Source organism: Erithacus rubecula (genome assembly GCF_903797595.1).
Source record: "Erithacus rubecula genome assembly, chromosome: 14".
Classification (NCBI taxonomy): domain Eukaryota; kingdom Metazoa; phylum Chordata; class Aves; order Passeriformes; family Muscicapidae; genus Erithacus; species Erithacus rubecula.
Genome location: NC_136666.1, coordinates 10,749,376 through 10,772,129, shown reverse-complemented (window position 1 = coordinate 10,772,129; position 22,754 = coordinate 10,749,376). Strand labels below are relative to the sequence as shown.

Sequence of the window (22,754 nt, the reverse complement as noted above, 5' to 3'; positions counted from 1 at the left end):
CCTAAAGAGAATCACTGTGCTCTCCCTCCATTTCCACACCCCCTGGAGCAGGGCAGCCTTTGCAGCTCAGATCTGCCTGGTGGTTCTTCACCCTGCAGCAGGAGGATGGGGAAGGTGTGAGGCTGGTCCATACCTGCAGCTCCTGTCTAGTCTTGCAGAAGGAGCCAGGGCTGGGACAGCAGCAGGCTTTGGATTCCCAGGAACATGCAGGAGGCATCTCCTCCTCCTGCAGCCCTGGGCTGAGGCTGCCTTGAAGGGGCACTGAGCAGAAGGCAGGAACAGAGCGTGGCTGTAGGCACAGAGTGATGTGGGTGGGTGAGGAGCAGCGTGGTGTGAGTGCTGTTGGGGAGAGCAGTTTCTAAATCTCCCTCCTCAAAGTGATGCTTCTGTGGCTCAGATGAGTATAATTTTTACTGTCTCATGACAATGCTGAGTCATTTTAGTCTTTTGCCCTGAGACTGGTAATCGTAGCTGTTTTCTGACTTAGTAGTGCTTATTAAGTAGAAACATTCCTGACTCCGGGCTCTGAGAAATAGGAAATAACACCAGTCTAGCCCTGAGGTCACCAGGATCTGAAACCCAGCTGAAGCTGTTCAGGACCATTACAGGTCACAGATGCAGATGGATTTGTATCAGGTGATAATGAGGTCCAATGGCTCCAGCACATATTCCCAGAGATTTTCCTTTACTCTCCCAAACAGTCCATTACCTCAGCAGCTGCAAGATTGAATGACAGTAAGGATCTAGAGAATGCATATTTACATGGCCTCATACATTCATATGACCTTATGTATTTATATAGCCTGCCATCCACACCTCTGAACTTTGTTTCACTCTCAGCCCTGCTCACCAGTCACCAGTAAAAATGCACACACCCTTTAGTGTTGAGCTGCTAATGAGAGTTAGTGGTCTTTTTTAAAGAAATGAAATGGATGAGACTTGTTAACATATTTATAAGTATGCACTGGGTTTAATTCTAAGTTGGAATAGCTAGTGTAAACAGACCACAGCCTAAAGTATTTTAATTTGTGTGTTTAAAGTTATACTTACTGTGTCTGTAAGCTGGATTTTGGAAATGGAAGATTTAATACTGGAACCCTTCCCTGAAAATGAATATTTGGGGCTCGATAACTGATTAAAAACAGGACGCTACTTTAATAATTTTAGTAAACTGAGTGCCTAAAACAATTGAATTGTTGTACCATGTGAAATGGCTGAGGGAACCTTGTATCTGGATAACAAATCCCAATTTAAAAGCTGTGTAATTATGAAACCGTGATATCCCCACAGGTCTGAACTCATTACCCAAAACATTGAAAATAACCATTTTGTTTTATAAGCATAAGAACGCACTCCAGGGTGTAGTTCCTATAGTGTACACACTTATTGAATGCTTGAAGCATTTAGCTTTTCACCTATTTCTTCACAACATACTTGTAGCACATGTATACAGAGCTTTTTGGGTATCATTTGTGTGCCATCAGTGCAGTTGTCCTTTCCTTTAAGTACCTCCCAAGTGGAAAAGCAGGGCTGATTTCAGTCAGAAGAGCTGAGAAGTGTTGTGATCTGTGTGTCCATTTCCTGACTCATCAGCTCCTTCTGCGGGCTCTGAGTTTTCTCTGTGTCACATCCCAAGATGCTGGGTCACCGAACGCAGCTGGCCTGTTTTCTAGCCCCAACATCATCGTTTCCTGGCTCTTCCCCTGCTGATCTGCCCTGCTGGAGGGCTGGGGGTGCTGCCCTCGCCGCTGCAGCGCTTTGCTCCACGCTGCTCTCAGCCAGGTGAGCTCTGATCAAAGCGGGCACGGCGCTGCCAGCAGTGAGAGCACAGAGCATCCAACACACTGCAGCCCCTGTGCCTCCCCAGCCCTGCTGGGAGAGCCTGCCCCTGGTGTTCATCCAGCCAGCTCCCTGGAAACCTTCCACATCCAGGTGCCTGCAGTTGTGTGCGGGAGGAGCCATGATACCCAGTGTCTGTATACCCAGCCTGCACAAAGCTTTATGCTGTTACTCCCTGCTTTTGTCAATTCATCTGATTGTTATATTCAGCCTCTCAAAATTCTGCCTTATTTCTCCCTTCCCTCCCACTTTCTTGGCACAAGGCTGTCAGCAACTCATCTTTCAACCCTAATGAATTACCCTCAGCCTATAATTACAGGGTGGCTTTGCCTGTTGCATGTACTGTGTCTTCACTGACTGTTTCTTTCACCTCCTGCGCTGCTATCAGTTTGGCTTGACTCAGGCAACCAGCACAGCCGGCCAACATTTTAAATAAGAGTCGAGGGGAGCCTTACATTTTGGATAGATTTTGTTTTATTTAGGTCATTCTGCACTTAACAGTGCTTAAATGTGGGGAAAGTGATAATGTGTTCACATTTTTTTAATTCAGTTTTTTCATTTCCATCATGCCTAGCCTTTCTGAGGCTACAGTAGGAAATATAACCGTAATAGGAACGTGTATATGAAGTAATATATAATACGTGTATATATCCTTTCATATATGTGTGCACTATCTGCATCCTTCACATAGGTATACGTTGCCTGTATCCTTTTATTGTTGTGAGATTTGGGGAAGAAGCAATAGAATTCTTGGCCGAAGCAAGGGAATGTTATGGTTTCATGTTGTTCATATTTCTGCATTTTTGTGACTAGGATAAAAGCTCTGTGCGTTGCAGCCTGACTTGAACAAAGTCATGAAAAGCTCTTTCAAGCATTCTGTGAAAGGCAAATTTTCTAAGCATGACTGCCAACGACTAGATGCTTTTCAACACATTGTTTTCTTACAGACATCAAGCCCAAGCTTCCAGCAAAGTTCCCTGCCCACGGACCTCAGATTGTCAGCATTCACCGAGTTTATATTCAGACAAGGCCAGAGAAACGCATTAATTTTACCATCGGAAGCCGAGCCTACCTACTCCCAAAAACATCCGTGGTAATCAAGTGCCCCGTGCGAAGGTTCCAGAAGTCCCTTATCCGCTGGGAGAAAGATGGGCAGCGCTTACAAAACTCCAAAAGGCTGGGCATCACCAAGTCAGGCTCGCTGAAGATCCACTGCCTGGAAGCCGCGGATATCGGGGCGTACCGCTGCATCGCGGGCTCCGCGCACGAGACCTTTGTGCTCAAGCTCATCGGCACCGACAACAGGCTCATCGAGCCCCCGGCCCTCCCAGAGCAGCACGGCCAGAGCGGCGGCCCCGAGCACAACGAGGCCAACAGCCTTGGCGCCAAGTGGCACAAGATGAGCACAATGTGGCAGATGTGGAGCAAGAAGAACGAGCTGTACCTGGGCGACAGGCAAGTAAACGACCAGCCGTTCCTGCGGAACCTTGGGAGCCTTGGGAGCAATTCAGCAGCAGAGTTCAGCTCCCGGGAGTTCAGGAGCAGGCGGCTGGAGGCTGCGGCTCTGCAGGGCGCCCTCAGCATGGACACGGCGCGCTTCGAGGAGCTCCTCGGGAACATGAGCCAGCTCATTGACACTGGCGAGCTCAGCGATGACTTGGCGTCCCAGCTCATCTACCAGCTGATTGCTGAATTGTCCAGGCCTCCACGACCAACTGCTGAAAAATGGAAGGGGGCCCAGGATGAGAAAGTTGCCTCGAAACTCACAGGCAAGTCGCCAAACGAATCTGAACGCTTCAGCACAAAAACGGTTGATAAGTTGATGTTTGACCAGAAGGTTCCAGTTATTATGAGGCAAAAGGAAATTCCTCAAGTTTCCTTCAACAAAACAGTAACTGTACGAATTGGAAATACAGTTTTTCTGACCAAGAATACTCGTGCTGTCAATCTACTGTGTGAAACAGCTGGTATTAGTGAAGTGAAATATACTTGGACAAAGGATGGCGAGACATTAAAAGCCTCTGCGAAGTAAGTGAATAGCTTCTCTTTTACTTTTGAATGACTTATTATGTCGCTATCGACGGAAAAATCCACCCTGCTGTGCAATACTAGAACATGCAGTTGTAAAAATGAGATAAGCATGGCCACTGGGCCTTCCATCTTTTTAGTTGAGTAATTTATTTTTATTCTTTCAAGTGTCTGTCACGTTGTTTGGCTTTACTGACATCCAAGTGTTTGGCCATTTCCAGGATACTGCATGGGAGGATTCACTGTTTTTATAAGGTGAAGTGTTTTGGATGTCCTGGCTTTATTTTTTCATCTGCTTTAATCATTTCAGCTGTGTCAGAAAAAGAGCAGATTTACCCTCAAATTAGAGACACTATTGGATTCATTCAGATACTAAATACATTGGGAACACATTAAAAACATCTGCCATGGTATAGATGAAAAGAAGTCTTAGCCCTTACTCATTTTATAAAGGGAAAATATCACTAGTACCCTCACCATTTTTCAACACACTATTTAGGTATTACTGCAGCTGCATAACTTCAATTGAAAAAGAAAAATACGAGCTTTTATGGAAGCTTTTCAATACTTCAAAATATTTCTGTTGAGGACAGTGAAATTCAGAATAATAGAGAACCTGTATTACCATCACATTTGAGAGCTGACAAATGAGTATAGCAAGCTGTTACAATCAGATATTTGCTCAAGACTGAGCAAACACTACTTCAGTGCTGATAAATTAGAAGCTCACTGGTAATATTAACATTAACTTTGTGTGTGAGCCTCTTGGAATTATAGCTAGCTCTTGAGTAATGAAAAAACCGGTTCTGAAATGATAAAGGCGCTTTTGGATATTTCTCAACATATTTAACTGATTAAATGCACTGCCAAGAAAAATATACTTCTGCAGGGCTATCAATTAAAGCAAAGACACCCAAACTAAGCCATTTTAAAAAGTGCAAATGTTTTTGGAACCATGTAGCTCCCACCAGTTATGTTTATTTTGTGAAATGCGCATAATTTTCCATTAATTTGTAGCAAGTGATACTTTGATTTTTGTGGACATGATGGTGTTTTGTTTATTCAGGAGTATGTTTTCTTCCTAATTTTAGCCCAGACTGGTATTCTTGCACTACAGGCATGTATTAGCAAAGCAGGTTTATTTCCTAATTTTTTCCCAGTAATGTTTCCTATACACAAATCTGCATATATGTGTGTAGACCCAACAGTGATGTTAATAGCATTGCATCTGAAAGAATGTGAGGAGGCAAATGGTCTTTATCTGTCAGGTTTGTAAAGAACAATGTGCTTGAGCCATGCATGAGGTGGCTTTTTTTGCTGGGACACAATTACTTTTAATATTATTTTTTACTTAAACGATTATGTAACTGTACTCAGTGTGGGAAAACACCAGCTGTAAGTTTTTGGGATGTGCTGAGTGTAATGGCAAGTCATGTAACTTAGTGCTGATAAAGGTAACAGAGGAGAAAAGTTATTTTCTTCCTCTTTCCCAGCCTGTGATGCTGACTCTCTAATACTTTGCCCCTCAGAGGGCAGGCAAGGTATTCAAGACACCTGTGAGGTTTTGGTGGAAGATTTTAGCTCCAACAACCCCAACCTCAGAGTAATTTGAAAGTCAGATCAGGCCATAGATTTGTGAATTCCCCAATCCTGCTGAAAACCAAGCTTGCTCTGGAGAGATCAATTTCTTGCCAAGCCTAATACTTTTAATTGTGGTATTCTGATTTATTCACACTTTGGTTCCCAGGGGATCCTGGTTTGTGGTAGCAAATGCACTGTCCTTCAAAGGGCTGCAAGTAGGACACAGCCCTGTAGGAGATCTGAGCAATTCTCCCTGTGTATCCCTGAGTGCTCCCTTCTGCCACCAGAGAGGAGGCAGAGCTGGGACTGCAGACTCCTAAAAAGGAGCTTTGCTGCTGGATCTGTAACTTCAAGGGGATTCAGCTGGGTTTGTCCCAGGTAGTAACCCTTGTATTTCCTTGGTTGTTGTGCAGGGTGATCCTGGACACCGCTGGAAAAGTGCAGATCCGGAATCCCACTCAAAAGGAGCTTGGTACCTATGGATGCCTGGTTGTTAATGACTCTGGTTTTGATATGGAAACATCACTGCTGTTGCATGCAGGTAGGAGTGGCATTCCACAAAATCAGGCTCTTATACACACACACACACACATATGCATACACATATGTGTGGACAAATATATATATGTATATAAACACCCATGCCCACTGCAATGTGAAATAGTTTATTTTATTGGCAACCCATGAAACTCTGCTTGATTTAATAGGCACCAGTAAGATGGTCTTGCTGCTCTAAAACCACAACAGGTGTGAATTCAGTCTGCCTGTGTCTGTCCCACCTGTCTTTTCTGGCTGCTGCTTTGCGGACTGAATTCTGTTCCAAACATGATGAATTTAAACACAAGATCTATGTTTAGAAGTTAAATAAAGCTTTTAAAACTTACTATCCCTTTCATTTCAAAGAGGTGCCTGTCATCTTGTCCTCTGTGTTAAATATGACAAATCTGGAAGCCAGCAGTTTCTCAGCAGTTGTTGGAGGTACAATCATGACAAGATCTGGAGCAAATGTTTTGATTGAATGTCCTGTGAAAGGTAAGTAAGAACTGCACTGATGGTGCTTGTAATGTAAGAGTCAGAAATTTACCTTATATCTTGAAATAAATTACCAGTGAAGGCAGAAAATCATTGATCATTAGTCTTGTTTTATTAGGCATATCTCCCACACCGCTCCTATTTATTTTCTGCCTGTCACTTCAATTGCCATGTACATCTGTATGTTCAGGGTTTCCTTTAAATGAGCTTCCTTTCCAAGAAGTGATCTAGGGCTTAAAGCCCACCAGAGTGTGGGGCTATCTTGCTGCAATAGTGAGCATGGCCAGCTGACTTGCTCATCAAAGAATTTCCTTAACCCTGTTGGAGATGCACATCTGTCTAGACTATTGTTAAAACTGAAAATGAAATATGCAGCCACAGCCTAATAGAACTTTAAACCTGATGGTGAAGTGAACTCACCTTTTAGTTCCATCAGTCTGCAGCTGCAGGGAGGAAACAAAGAAAAGTTCCTAGCTATGAGAGAATACAGATATTTTCTAGCTCAACATCTGTGGAGGAGGAATAATTTTAATCAAAATTAACATACATTAAGCAGTTCACTGCTTCATTTTTGTTTTATAACCCTTTGCTGGAAAGGTAGCTATTTTCTTTTTAATCTTACCATTGCTATCTGTGAAGTTTAAAATGTAAGATTTCAGTCACAGCAGCAATATTCTGTCAGACATTTAAAAGCTGAGCTCAGCCTTTTGTGAAGATGATGTGTGAAAGTGCAAATAACCACGAACGTTGCAAGTGAGTGCAAAGAACAACCTCAGAGCAGCCTCAGAGTTTGCTGCTCACATTTATGTGCTGGGAAATGCATATCAGAGGGTGTTGATACTGAACCAGGGTAGTGATAGAAATATATATATGCAAATAGCTCTGCATACAATAGTGGCGCCAGGCTGACATGTATTAGGACATGTGGCTCTGCTATTCACCATTGTACCAAGGCTAATTCTTTGATGAAGTAATATTTTCCAGCTATAGTTTGGCAACTCCATGTATAACTGACCTACATCTCAAATTCAGCAGAGAGTTCATGTCACACTGTTAATATTAATATGGTTAGGATGGGTAAGCAGTTAGCAATTTAAATATAAATTAATATTTTCACATGGGACTGTAGATTTCCAAATGCTTTAGAATTGTATATATTGGTGAGCCAAACTCTAGTTATGCTGAGACACCAGTGTTGACTTAGAAAATGATTTATCTAATTGCTTTATTTCCTGTCATTGCCAAGGAAGTAAGTATTACTGTTTGTGAATAAAATAGAGCTTGCATGTCTTAAAATGTCACTAAGTCTAGAAGCAGAAAAACTTTTGCAATGATGTAAGCAGAGTTTTCCTGTTCTCCTTTCTTTAATGGAAAGTAATAAACCACTGACTTCAGAAGATTGAATTTAATAGCACCCTATGCTGATACATTTGTCTGCTAGGTGGGACCCAAAAATATGTCCATTTGCAGTTTAGGAGGATGAGAACTTCATTGTGAATGTTGATAAAAGATGATGTGAATGATCAGACCTGAAAATGTAATGATAAGAGGACCCTTCTTGTAGAGTCAGGGAGACCTTGGCATGACCTGCAGCACCTCTTCCTCACTGCCCTTGCTCCTGGCTGCTCTGCAGAGGATGTGTTTGCCCTGTGATTTCACTGAGTGAAACATCTCTGGATGGGTCTTTGTGTTCACTGTGGTCTGCCAGGAGCTTATTCAGGATTCTTCTACACAGACATTACTCATGCAGATTTCTCACTGGTGTCACATCTGGTCTTTGGGGCTCCTGCTAGCCCCCAGAACAGTTCTCCACAAAAAGAACCACCTAAAGAATAAAGTGTCCGTGTGTGTGAAGAGTATTAGTGCCATGTCAGCAGTAGAATTCTTAAATTACTTTTAAATTTCTTGGCTGCAGTGAACTCAGAGTATTTTTCTGTAAAACAAATAACCTAAAAGATGTTTTTAGAAGTTGTTCAATCCATAGTTTCTTCTGCAAAGAAACTGACCTATTGAAGATGTGAAGTTTAACGTTTTGTGCAGTGCTGGCCTTTTGGGTACACGTTTTTGCTTTTTCATTGTTGCTAATTTGGTTCTTTTATCCTTTTGAAAGCCTTTCTCTCACTCCAAAAATCATATTGAGATTGAAAAAAGCCTTTTGACTTGTTGAAGACCAGAGTATCCTAGTAAACAGAAGGGCATCAAAGAACAGAATAAGAAAAATTAGCTGAACTGTACAAACTGATGGTATCTCTTTCTTTTCTCTTTTTGGTTTATAACAAGACTATTTTCCACTAATTATAATGAACTCCCTTTTACAGTTCCCACACGAGCATACGTTAGAAGATATTCATACATTCTGGATGGATTCATATTCCATTCTTACAGCCAAGAGCTGTTCAATCAACACACATGGTATAAATATCAATACTGATTGCTCCAAATTGCTCTTGGATAACATTTATTGTATTTGCAGAAAAAAACCGCCTTGTGATTATTGCTAAAATAAACTAAAGCTGTCAGACTCCATTTATTGTAAAAACTTTGAAAGTTCTAAGTTGAAGCAGAGTAGGGGGAAAAGTGGAAATGTGAATAAAATGGGCGTTGTCTGCCACTTGCTGGTGGGAGCAGGGAAGTGACACACACTAAGCTGAGGCTGTTTACACTTCTCTCTGCAGCTCTGAAATATCTTGGCAAAAAGGCCTTGAAAAGTAGAATCTGCACCTTCATCCAAATTCTGCATTCCTATGAATACATTTTGGCTCTCTAATAATAACATACTGATAAAATATTGTGAGAAATACACAAAGCCTGTTATATCTTTTTGCACAGGATTTTCACAAAGGTGGACCAAGTACTTGCTGTCAGTGTTGGAACTTGAAACAGATCCAGAAAAATCAAGATTTTGATTTTTCCATCTGTTGCTTCATTTACCCACACTATTCCAAATGTAACTGTGATGCTGTTCTTTGTCTTCTATGCTTAACCCCTTTAGAAGACATCAGTGAAGAAATATAGACGTTTAATACATAGTATTTTGCCTCTTCATTTCTTTTTTTTTTTTTGTATGTTCTAAAAGATGTAAATAGCAGATTTCAGAAGTTTAAAGGAGTGTGTACAGATGTATTTTATGATGAAGGAATGACAGTATTTATAATCAGTATAATAGAAGGGAAATCTTATGCTCTTATGCTCTTTGCAGTAAGTGCACCTTCATTAGAGTTCTTGTTTGGGTCAGGTTTAAGCAGAAAGAACTGAAAGATGTTCAAAAGCTTAATTGTGCTTTGCTTTGTGTCTTTTAACACTCTTGGAACCTGAAAACTGAATCCCTTTGGAAATAAGTGAACTGAAGGGTGTGCCTGGGGTCTGTAGCTGATACACTTTGCCAGAACTGAAGGGCAGTATTGCTGAGGGTCAGGGCAAGATTGGCTGCATAGTCCAAAGAAACCTTCATCCAAACACATGTTGGGTGTCTTTTGGGACATTGAGACCTACTAGGTCTCTATAAAAACATATTCCTGAGCCTTCCACTAATTTTTGAGGCAGATAGAGCCCTGGGCAAGATGGGGGAGAAATCCATAAATTGACATTTTTACAGGGCTGATTTTTTTTTTTTCTCTCTCTCAGTTTTGCTAATTTGAAAAGAAATTTCCTTTAAATTCCTAATTCAGGAAGGGTTAAAATGGATTATGTTAGAGTAAGGTAAACTTTCAAATACTTCCTAGTTCAGTTTGCAAAAAAGCTGTTGAGAAATTGCCTACGCAAAATTTAACAAATTCTTAATTATGTAAAGGAAGAGTTTGCCTCAGTGGTTAGCACCTGATTAAATGACTGAGAGGAACAAGTGGTTAAATTTACAGTGAAGAGAGAGTAGGGTGCCCCAAAGGCTCTTCTGAGATTTGTGATGCTCAACATTTTTATAAAAGTTCTTGAAAGGAATGTGATTAGTTATTTGACTGAAACTGTGAAAATGAAGATTTATAAAGACTAATGTGTCTAGACCTCCCTTTGAAGAGTTACAGCAGGATGATGATCCAAGTAACATGTAAAAGCTAGCTGAGCTGAAAGGATGTTCCAAGTTGATATTTGCATAATAAATATACATATAGACCAAAGAACCTTAAAGGCAGACAAATGCTGTCCCTGAAGGACTGACAGTCAGAGAAAGGTCTATACAGTGATGGTTCTCAACTCCACAGAACATCAGCACATTTGCTGGGTCCTGTCCAAATCAAAACTAATAGCAGAGGAATGGATGAAATAATAGGAAATATAAATTGGCCATTCTTTAAAGCTGTGGTGAATCCTGTTTGCAACATGCTGATCTCATCTCAAAAATGATATAGTAGAGCTGGAAGAGGTAGAGAGAAGAGCAGTAGAGGAAACAGGCATGATCTAAAGGCTACTTCTGGTCCTGGAAGGTAGGAAGGTATGCTGAGGAAGGGCTATTCAATAAATACCATGAGATTTGTACTCTGCCTACAGATCCCCAGGTGCCCATTGTAGGACAGAAAGTGCAGAGTTAAATGGACTACAGGTCTAAGGGTAGCAATTCTTGTATAGTGCTTTGATTTCTGATAAAATTCTATTTTGAGGAAGTCCATGTGTATGTATGTACTTTATGATGATAAATGTCTGATGGTACAGTGGGGTCCCTGGTGATGCAGCACTATTTTTCAGTAAAGTGAAAGTATAATTGCACCAGCTGGGTGAAGCAGTCTCTGCTGACAATGCTGGATTGTGGAAATGCCCAAATGCACACCAACCCAGTCTTTGTTGGGGGTTGAATGCAGAATTCACTCTAGCAGTCATTAGTTGCTAAATATAGTTGCCTTATTTTAAATGCCTGATTTTGAAAAATATTAGCCTTAAACTTCTACAGCTGGAAAAAAGATTAAGTTCTCTTTGACAGCCAGAGAGCTAAACAGAACCCGACAGAGCCGGAGCGAGAGTGGGGTGGGAAGGGATCTATGCTTTGGGAACCTGTCTAAGGAGGTCACCAGATGTTGGTAAGAATTCCTAAATCCTGCCAGATGCTGCTACCACCTAGGAAGAGGGGCTGCTGCATGGCTGGTAGTAAGCAGGAAAGATTCAGAGCAGGAGCAGTGTCAGAGGGCAGGTCACACAGAGTGCCAGAATGTCTCATGCTGGTTTACACTGGTGAAGCTGGCAAGATTCACACAGGTAATTCACACAGCTAATTGCAGTAGCAGCAGGTTTAGGCTTTTTAGGGGTCACTAGGAGTTGATTGCCCAAGCATAATTCAGATGAATATAAAGGCAGTTTGAGAATTCTGCTGGAGAAAATACCAAGGTGTACCAGTGCTTTGTAGGTTATGCTCAATGCACTGGAGGTGTCAGTGGGTGCAGGGTAAATAATAATCACACATTCATTGCGTGTACATAGCTGACCCAGAATTGTTTCCTCTGAAAGCTGACATGCAAATTTAGCCTCTGAAATAAGGTAAAGCTCTAGTGAAGTGCAGCAAAATGTGCCTTGTGCCAGCACAGTTCTGCCTTGCTCTTGAATGGGAAATTCAGAATACTTTATGAGATTCTACGTAGCTGGGGGGAAAATTTCTGAAGACATATCCAGTGTTTGAGAGCAAGTAGTTAGTAGGCCAAGGTTTTTATGGTGTGTAATATTTCACAGGGCTTTCAAAGTTGGAGGAAATTTGTTTTTGAACACTGAATATTTTAAGGGCACCCTATAGTGCAGATTCCTTTTTTTCTCTTTTTTTAAACACGTGTTTTGCAGTCCCATCCGGAGCTAGAGTTTTTTTCCATAACATTTGCTGTCCCAGGGCCACTCATGGTGGAAAATGACTTTTTTCATGGAACATTGAGTATTGTAGAGCTGCTCCAGTGCTAGTGGAAAATAACCTGTGTTTGAGGTCAGAAAAATAGATTAAACTAATTTTAAAGTTTTATAGCCACTTAGGTCTATAGAAGAACTTTTTAAGAGGATTTAGATCCGTTGCAAGAGTAAGATTTGCATTTTCAAGGTTTTTCTAAGACTAAGAAGGTCTGAGTTCAGGAATGCATCTTTGTTCATGAAGGACAATTACAGCCATTCTGAATTTTAAGTATGTGTTTAATTGTATTCCCTGATAGGGATGGATTTAGTCTCATGCCTAAGTGATTTCCTGACTTGGAGCTGTAGGATAGAATTGTCTGATTCTGCTACTCTCTGGATCCAGTGATAGATCTCTCATTTGAATCACTGGGATCTTTACTGCACTGGGGGATTCTGAGCCTGGGGGGGTTTGAATCTTTGATCTCATCCTCAGCTACAGACCATCTCTTCCCTCTTCTCCCTCCTCTTTTCATACTGGGGATCTAACCAGGAATTATTCAGCTTGTAAGTGTTCTTGCTACAATTCTGTAATGAAAAAAGGCTCCTGAAGACAGTGTGAGAAGTATTTTTGTTCATTTAAAGTCCCTGTGTAAATCAACCCTTAAGTAAGTGAGAGTCAAGCATCTGCAGTAAAATTCAACCTTGTGCACAGGACAAAATCCTCCATGAAGTCCTACAAATATGCCCCAAATCTTAAGAGTAATTTCAGCTTCTTCAAGGGAAGAGAAGAAAAAATAAAGCAACAACTTGGTTTTGGTTTATTTTTGCTTGGGTTCATTTCTACTTGGATGAGAAAACTGCTTGAAACTCTGGGGTTTTTATTTATATGAGTTCTAAAGGGTAAAACAGAGGTTTTAGACCTTAACTATTTGCCTAGAAAAAAAAATTGAACATTTTCTTGATTTTGATAGTATGCTTGAACTCTGTCTGGCAGTTTCTGTGTAGGAAAATTGGTGCTTTTCATTCACAGTGCAACTGGAAGAGCCTTGTCACAAGAGGAATGTGGGAATTGTGTGCTTTGCCTGCTCTCTCCCAGGAGCTCCTAGAAGAGACTCAGCTCTATGCAGTGCTGCAAACCAGTAGGGAGGGGAAATCTTATCTCAGAAACAGTAAATAAGGAGACTAATTTCTAAAGAAGCAGCACTGAATCTCTGCACAAGGGAAATGTGCATGCTGGGGTTGTGATGGATCAGGAGATGGAGTCTTAAGCAAGGTACTTCTAAGCAAAAAACTAACTGCACACCCTAAAACTATAAGTGTCCTCTAACAGTAAGAGTTTCTCCTGATAGGAATTCCAGAAATGAAAATATAAACAGGAACTCTGTCTCTCATGAGATGCACAGCAGAAAAGGGTTTTTCACTGGCCATATGAACATACAGATAAAGTGAAGCTGTCCAGAAGAGCTTGATTGCATGTGCTGCTTTGCCCAAGAATGAGAAGGAACTGCATAGGGATGTCTTTTTCTCCAGCTTTATTTCTTTAATCTATTTCTAGGGTGTCTATTAGGAGATATCAGCCTTTTTTCTGAGTGGTTTCTCTACTGTGTCTCTTTGGATGCCCAACTCTGAAAGCTTTATAGCACATTTTTGCCCTCCAGATTTGGGTTTCCCTAAAAGGCAGGGTTAGAGACCCCTGATTTTTGGCACAGAGCTGTGTCCTGGCTGCAGAGGGTTCAGAGTCCTCCTCTCTTCCAGTCTGTAATAGGTCCCTGAATTCTTCTCTAAAGCAATCTTTTTTTTTTTTTTTCCTTAGCTCAGGACTCAGTCTGAGCATTTGCCTAAATACTGTTAAAGGCAACCTAACCAAAAGCCAGTGAAGAGGTCAGTGAAGGAGCTTAATTACAAATACCAGTTGTCCTTAAGCACATAGTCCAATATTTCCCAGTCTCTCTCAGACAGTGAATTGGTTTCCATTGGTTAAAACACAGGCTAGGAAATAAATGGAACCATGGGATGCAAAATCTTGAAGGGTCCTTAAAATGGTTGTGAAGAGGCCAGCTCAGAGGGGCTCAGCACACAGTTCATATAACAATAATTAACTCCTAGATAAAAATCTTACTCCTTGATAGTTTAGGGTAAAATACAGTGCAGGGTGCTGTGATTATGTGATTATGCTGTTTTGAGCTCAAAGAGCTCCCCTTTCTGGGTGCACCCTGAGGGTGTCCATGTGGCAGCAGCTGCTGGAGCACAGCAGTGTGCAGTGCGGTGTAAAGCATTGTGGTGGTTTGGATGTCATCTATTTAACTGGTTTTTTTTTGTTTTCCATGGATCCTCCTCACAAGCTCTTTATCTCTGACTGCCAGCACCCCTAAGGTGGCTTGGGTGGATTCCTGGGGCATGACAGCTGGACTGGCTGCTGGCCTGGGGTGCAGGGCTCTGTCTGCACTTCTCCTCAGACCTACAATTTATGTTTGTCTGCTCACATTATTCACTTGAGTAATGGTCTGATTTACTTGTGTGTGTGGTATTACTCACTTGTTTTCCCTAAAGAGGAACAAATACAGCTCTTTGGAGAAAGAAAGAGGAATCATTTGCTATAACTTGAGTTTAAGGTGTGTGACAGATACCCAGTTTTGAACTTAAAACGAGTGGCAAAGCTATTCTGCAGATGTCTTCTGCAAACTGAACTCCAGTTCACATTTTAAAAGGCTCTGTGTGTCTCTGAATGAGGCACACATAGAAGAATAGAGACATAGCAGTTTTTCTGGGATAGCACTAGGATATAAACCCTTTGAAAGAAAAAATATTTGACTTTAGTTAAATCCCGAGAATGAGCTCCATTTCTAAAAGCTGTCATGAGAGCAGAGGGAGGACTATCATGAGGTGATATTAGGCTGATGTTTGATAGAGGCTCAGGTTAAAAGTTTAAATTTGAACCATTCTGAGCATTTTTGTGTTTTGTGGAATTTGACTTTAAACCTTTTCACTTCAGTCCCATCTCAGCTGTGCTGCTTCTGGCTTCTTTTTGGCTCTGGTTGGCCTGCTGGGTTTTGGTGCCAGTGAGGGTAGTCTGGCTGCAAACCTCAGGCCCTTAGAGTGAAACAGCTCAGACCCTCACACCACCTCTCAGCCCATCTGCAGAGTAAGTATATCTGCCTGAAAGGCTGTGGAAAGTACACTGTATAGGAAAAATGTCTGAGAATTACACACTTTAGCCAGAAATCTGGGTAAAATGGAAAAAAGACCCTTAAACCAAGACCTCATCCTAATTCCAGCTGTTTTTTTTCAAAGTGGCATAAAGCTTCTTCTAGAAACTTCAACAACCTGGTTTTTGGGCTGCTGTGCAGTCTGCAGATCTTGTTTTATGCAGCTTTATTCAGTAAAACACAATTCTATATGAGTTTAAAAGCAGGGAACAGCTGCTAAATTGTCTAGAATAAAATCTGTGATTATGCAGAGAGTTTCTCCTCATGCCTTTCTAGACAAAATGGTGGGGGGAGCTTTTTCCTTCTGTGAAATAGCAGGTTCCAAAAAATATGTCTGGTTCCTATTACAGCAAAGGAAAAACTTGAGGTGTGCATTGGAAGTGCTAAGCCAGTGATTGAAATGTTAAAGTTGTTCCTAAAGGCCATTCCACATCATGAAGACATCATGTGTAAAGTAATACTGCACAATGATCTGTGAGCAGAGGAGGCTGAATTAGCATTCAGCATGGCTGCAGCTTCCAAATGTCCCACATTGGGGTCAGCTCCTGCAGCACAACCTGCTGAGGAGCCTTCAGTGAGCACTGACCAATTTATTTAGTGAAAAAAAAGGTTCAGGTGAAAGATTTTTTCATCTGTAACTTCTCCCATCCCTACACCTTTGTGTGTGCCACATACACCAACTTACCCAGTGACTTGCCCAGGATTTTGGAACTTGGAAAGAGCATTTCTGCTGCAGCAGCTCAACAAGAGCACATCAATGAGGTGTCTGATTTGCCAACTTGCAAAATCTCTTTTTGAAGGCAAGTGTTTGAGGAAAATAAAACAGTTGAAGTAGTTTGCCAGTGGAAAAATAATTTCACTAAAAATAAGCATTCAAAGTAATTTATTGATAAAAATTGAAAATGACAAGTTATCTGCAAGAGCTGAGGCTCTCAGAGTTCAAGCACTATAGCAGGAATGAAGACCTTTGGCTTCTGTACCACAGTAACTGAGATTGCTTAACAAGAGAACCCCTCTTTTCATTATTAATAGCTCTTTCTGCTCCTTTCCCTTCACCCTCTGTACAGATCACATCTGCTACTTGGAGGAGTTGTCACAAGTCTTTTATCATAAATTAGCCACATGTATTTGCTAATTTTTTTCTTTTCTTCAAGAGAAATATTGTTGCCCCATTTCTTTTTTCATAATTTTTGATATCAAATTTAATCTTCCTTCCTCCCTTCTGACCTTCCTTTCTTGTGGGAGACAGGTTGAATGAAAAAGTTCTGTGCAGATCTTTCCATCAGCTGGTCCTGGCTGGGTTTAGTGGTGTCACATCTTTCAGTGATAAGTGAGCACATTGCTATTGTAGGGCTGGCAGCAGTCTGTAAAACTGTCTTTGAGCTGGGCTTGCAGTACTTAATCTTTGATCTTTACTCTTAGTGGGATGCTGAATTATTAATAGGGCTCACAACTGAGAGGTTTTCTTGTGAGTGTGAAAACTGCTTGTTTTGCTGAAATGTTGTTATGAGGTTTTCACACTCTGTGAAATGACAAAGGAACTCAGGATTCTTGCACACTATGGTAGCGTTAACAATACAAACCCTATGGCTTATCTCTCACAATAAATGTATTCATTTTCATTTACAGGCATTCCCAAACCAAATGTGACATGGCTGAAGAAGAAAGATGTTTTACAAATCAATTCTTTCTTGGTTTTGAATGGCTCTTTATTTCTGAGGAATGTTTCCTATGGAGATGCAGGAACATACACTTGCAGAGCAACTAATGCTCTCGGAAAAGCTGAGGCTGCATCTGTTCTCCACATAACTGGTGAGTGCTCAATGAGAATTCCTTACTGATAACAAAAGTCAGCCAATTTATAACCAAGGCTTAACCATAAAATAATCGGGGGCATATTTAACACTGCACTGTAAATTTGAAATTTTTGATTGCATCAGACTCCTTTGGATCTGTCACTTTTTTGTATTTCCTGTAATGTGGATCCAGGTACAGATGCTTTGACTTGTGACTTCAAGATTGTTTCATCTTCTTGCTTCCAGGCAACAAATAATCAACCCTTAAAGCACCTGACACATTAGGAATTAAATCCACTGTCATGTTACAGTGGGCCCAGTGCTTCTCACTAGAGACACAGGGGCAGGCTTGAGTATTCAGAAAATCTTCAGGGAAACACAAGAAAGTGAAAGCAAAGGCTGGTTTTGGGGTTTGGAGTTTGGTGCTTTGTTTTGTTTTTTAAATATAGAGGTCAATGAAATGTAGGGGAGGGGAAAATAAAAAAAAAAACTGATTATGAGCTCTCAGAATAGAAAATGTAAAGAAAAATCTCAATGTAAATACCTCTATTGTAAGTAGATGAGTACTGTAATTCTGTATAATGCAACCATGCCCTGCACATCACTGCAGTCAATGGATCATTTGCTCTGGAGATGAGCTGTCCCACCCCTGTGCTGTGCAAAGTGCAGCACAGCCCCCCAGTGCTGCTGCAGAGATAGATCCCTTTCTTGGGCTCACACCCAGGACAGGTTGTGATGGTTGGGTCTGTTGGCCAAGGGGATGTTCTGAGGACATAACAGGAGCCTCTGGGTGAGGATGAGTGCAGGCTGAAGCTGCCCTCCTGGTTTCAGTTTTCCTGGATACATCAAGACTTTGGATGTTCCAGAGAGGAATATTATTATGATGACATGACTGGAAGATTATTCACAAGAGTGTAAATTTCGTTTCTATTCCTGGTCATGTGACATTTGTTTAAATAAATCTGGAGTGGATAGGAGAGGGCCAAATTCTGCAAGTTGTTGGCTGTGCAAGACTGCAGTGAAATGGGAGGACTTCTGCTGTCAGAACCTGCAGACTGCATGGCTCAGTGTTGTCTGAAGCATCCCATCAGATTTTTGGCTTGGCTGCAGGACTTGCTGCCTCATCAGGGGCAGTCCAGCCCAAAGTCTGCACAAAGTCTGTGCAGCCTTTCCAATAAAACTCCCTAAGGGCTGACAAGCCAACCAGTCCTTTGCCTGTGGAAATGGCCTCACTGTGTTTTTTTGGAGACTTTTTTTGTCCTGGTGTTTACAGACAGGCAGGAGGGTTTGTACAGAATTTGCACACTGAGGAAAAATGTTGAGCCAATGTAAAATGACCCAGAGAAGTTAGAACATAGCAAAAGATTTAAACCCTTCTGGAAGGAGAGTCATAGATGTTATGTACATTCATTAAAACAGAAATGTTGACTAAGTGGTAAGAGCTGTGTGTTACTGACAGATTGCCCACGTTTTTGGCAGTTATTCTGCTGGCATATGATAGAAAGGAGGAGTTGCTATAGTGATGGGCATTTGACTTTGCATTCATTATGTTCTCTCTATGCATAATGAGATTTTAAAAGATGTTCTTCTTTTTTTCTATGATAACACTTTGTCATAAAGCCATCTAATGGAACAGAGGAATTGGCCAGATTCCACTGAGAGAATTATTTTTCTTACAATTTCTAGATGCAATAAAATACTAAATAATGGTGTTAAGAAAAACAGGAAATACATTCTCTAAGTCTTTTTTTTATACTGATGCAGGCTTATTTTTCTAATAAATTCAATAAATTTATTGATTTATTGATTAATTCAGAAACTTCCATAAACATAAATAATTTTTTTCCCTGTACACATGTAGTTTATTTCTTAGATAATTTAACTGCATAAATAAAGTTGATCCTAAAGAATTCCAAACTGCTGTTATCTTTCTTCTTCATAAGTAGCATGCTGGATATTTTGACATCATGATTTAATTCTTGCTCAGAGGTCTTATGCACTGTGTTACAGAACAAAGGCTTACAGAGAATAGCAGTCAATTATTGAAGGGAAGCAGAAGAAAGCGTGTCCTGATGGCATCTGGGATTGGTACAAATGTCAGTGTGGTACCTGGTGATCCACTAAGAATAGGTGTGTCATCTTTTCTGCTTTTTCATTAATATTGTTTATTTATTTTATTAAAATAGAGGGGGGCCTGTGAAAAAAGTGACTGCAATTCCCAAGAGTCCAGGTTTGTGACCACCTGAATTTCTTAATTGTAGCTCAGCTCTCAATTACCAGTGAGGAGGCCTTAGATTAAGATCATATTTTTTATTCAGCTTTTCAAAAAATAGCTTTCCTTATGACATTGTGAGGTGAACTACTCTGACACTAAAGCCATATAATTGCTCTTTGAGCTTCGCTTGAAAAAATGGAAGGGATTCAGCTGGGCTCTATGTTTGTGCTTTTCCCTGTCCAAATGAATGTCTTTGTTTCCATCCCTGCCTGTGGAGTGAAAATGCAGCAATTTCATTTATTGCATTTATGACTCCCTTCCCAAACAGATAGATGATCTTTAATTAGAGACCTATTTTGTCTCTAGATTTGTAGAGTCTGGGATGAAATTTTCATTCCATTTAAATCATTGTTCCCCCCTTCCACTTTGTTCCTATAGAAGTTAAATTTATAACAACTTACTGAAAGGGAAGCGATGAAGTGTGAAGTACACATCAGCTTACAGAGCTCATACCCTTCAAGGGGCAGGCAGGATTTTGGGCCATACCTTGCACTTCAGTGGATTTATGCATATTGTTTTTATTTAGAATGGTGATGTCCTTTATGTAGAGTCACACACTTGTACAGACTTGTTCACAACCATTTCAATGTCTTGAGGAAAACCTGCTAAAATGCTGTTTATTTTAGGCTGCCCAGTGCTGCCCAGCCACAGAAATACAGTCCAGTGGCTCTTTGGGGACAATCCAGTGGAGGAGGCTCAGACCCTGGAGTACCGAGCCCTGCTTGGGGGTCGTGTCCTGGAGGTGAACACCAGCTCTGGTCACTTTGCTGGACAGTTCCAGTGCCGGACCTCAGCTAGAGCAAAACCAATGTCAGTTTGGGTAAATGTCAAGAAGGAAGGTTTGTTGAAAATTATATGACAAATTCTTGAATTTTAAAATATCTTTCGCTCTGTAAAGGCTTTCCTGATAACTAACCTTCTTTTCTGTGTTGAGAGTAATTCAGAAATAGATGTTTAGCTTCATATATGGGAATGGTCTTAATTAACTCAACAGACAATGCCCATACTCAGAGTTGGATATGGTAATTAATGTGTATCCATATACCATGTGGGGGTTCTTATTGATGCCCAGTGTATCTGAGAAGCTGTGAGAATGTGTCTTTCTGCTCAAATAATTTTAAATCAGACAGGTTTTATCAACTTCCCCTTCAAAAAACTTCTCCATGATAGCCCACCAAACTGGAATAAAATTGACTTTGAGGTCATCTTTAAAAATATATTCATAATAATAAAATATTTTTAATGCATTTGTTCGTATTCAGCATCATTGCAATTAATATGGTGGTGCATACTAATTACTGCAGACCCCATAAATCACATCACTGGGCTAGAGCACACTGCACTCATAGATTTCCATGTGAAATTCTCAAGAATGTCTTGTAGGGTTCCCCAGCACAATGCACTCACACATTTCTATCAGTAGGTTATAAAACGTGCAACTGAGTTTCAAAATTGGTGAATTTTAAAAGAACCCTCCACTTGTACCAGCAGGACAGTCAGCTGTATCTGCAAACATTTTGTCACATTTAAAACATTTTAAGTGTTTAGAAAATAATTGCGTTCTCTTTTTTAAAACCCAATTACAATTGGGAACTCAGATTTAAACCAAGCATCTGTTGACACTGCAAGCTTTTCTGTATGTTTTATCTCTTCATCTACCAGTTTGATTTGGCTTATCACTGATCTGCAAGGAACTCAAGCAGTAGGATCAGATCCTCTGTGCTCTGTATGAGAGTGTTCTTGGTGACTGTTCATTAGTGAAAAGGATTCTGGAGTGCCTGAGATTATGGAGGAAGTTACATTTGCAAAGGAATCTCAATAAGATGAATCTATGATCAAAACATTTACTTTTAAAAATCAAATGTAAATCAGAAAATACCCTAATAGAATTTTTCAAAAACTAGTTCAAGCCCTAGGTCCTAATCTAGATCCCATTAGAGTTAGAATTTCTGCCAATTATTGAACTGTCCACCTGCAGCCTTCAGCTGGACTGGGCTTTTGGTTGCCCAATCCCCTCTAAAGTCAGGTTGGGCAATGTTTTGGGGTGATTCAATTTTCTGGTTCTGAGCTTTAACTGTGATTGACACTTCAGTAAATGTTTCATCACTGCCATACCCATGCATTTGTGAGGCTGTAAAACCTCCCTTGGTGGTTTTTGCACAGTAGGCATTTTGAGGGCACTTCTGAGCAGTGTCATCCTAGTTAAACAAACAATACAGTCTCTCCATCATAGCTGCAGTCAGTAAATTTAACTATTTCTACTTTGAAAAAGGCCCTTTTGTATTATTTTAAGAAATCCAGAAGTAATAAGGAAACATTGAAAAACAATAAGTTAAAGAATTCATTATGTGCTGCAAGAGTGAGTCTGTGGACACAGCTGGTAGCTATCAATTATTCTTGGTTATTATAGAAAAACCTGACTCCTTCTGTGATCACATAAAAATCTGTCAACATTGCATAGTACTTCATCTTTTACCAAGTGTCAAAAAAAATTGTGGAAGAAGGGGTAAGTGTGGAATTTTGACTAAATATAAAGGTAGTACTTGTTAGAGGTGATCGGTTTTTAATATAAAACGCTCTTTAAAACAAATTCCTTTTTCATCTTGCCAGATGCCTCAGTGGCAAATTATTTTTACATTAAATACTTCTCCATAGTTTAGGACAGGATTTTCTTAAATCCTGAAATTATGTGAGGTGTCTGGAGTAAGATGAGTTTTGTTCAGGACAAACTAGCTGTGGAACAGCAGGAAACCTAGAGAGCCTGATTTACAATTTCCTCTTTTTAATGCTCATTGTATAAAACTGTTATGAAAGTTTTAAAGGAAGCTCATCAATTCCTACTGTGAGCCAGGTTCTGCCCTTCATGTGCTGATCTCATTTGCCTTCTAGAGGGCTCCATAGGTAAGGGCTGAACTTGAGGGGAAGCTGAGTAGAGCTAAATTCTCCTTTGGCTCATGGTCCCTTTTCACAGTGCTGAAATATTTGCTTTTTGACAGAGGATGTGGTGTCTATCCAGCCTACAGAGCCAAATCAATCAAAATGTGACACAGTTCCAATGTACAGGACCTCTCTCACACTGCTTCCAATTGTATTTCTTAGATTACACCTGGGAATATGCTGAGTGGAGTCCTTGCTCTGCCACCTGTGGGCATTCAGGAACCCGCTCCAGGAGCCTGCAGTGCATGAACTCAGAGAAACAGAAAG

General features: G+C 40.7%; 1 protein-coding gene across 1 annotated transcript in view; it reads left to right on the top strand.

The window, feature by feature from the left end:
- Positions 1–22,754, top strand: part of ADAMTSL3 (ADAMTS like 3) — a 161,394-nt gene extending 138,640 nt beyond the window's left edge. Inside the window, exons 21-27 of the mRNA XM_079317719.1 lie at positions 2,787–3,867; positions 5,862–5,989; positions 6,352–6,480; positions 17,109–17,291; positions 19,286–19,405; positions 20,177–20,370; positions 22,650–22,754. Of these exons, the coding sequence (XP_079173845.1) occupies positions 2,787–3,867; positions 5,862–5,989; positions 6,352–6,480; positions 17,109–17,291; positions 19,286–19,405; positions 20,177–20,370; positions 22,650–22,736 (1,922 nt within the window). The 3' untranslated portion in view covers positions 22,737–22,754. The remainder of the gene's footprint in view (positions 1–2,786; positions 3,868–5,861; positions 5,990–6,351; positions 6,481–17,108; positions 17,292–19,285; positions 19,406–20,176; positions 20,371–22,649) is intronic.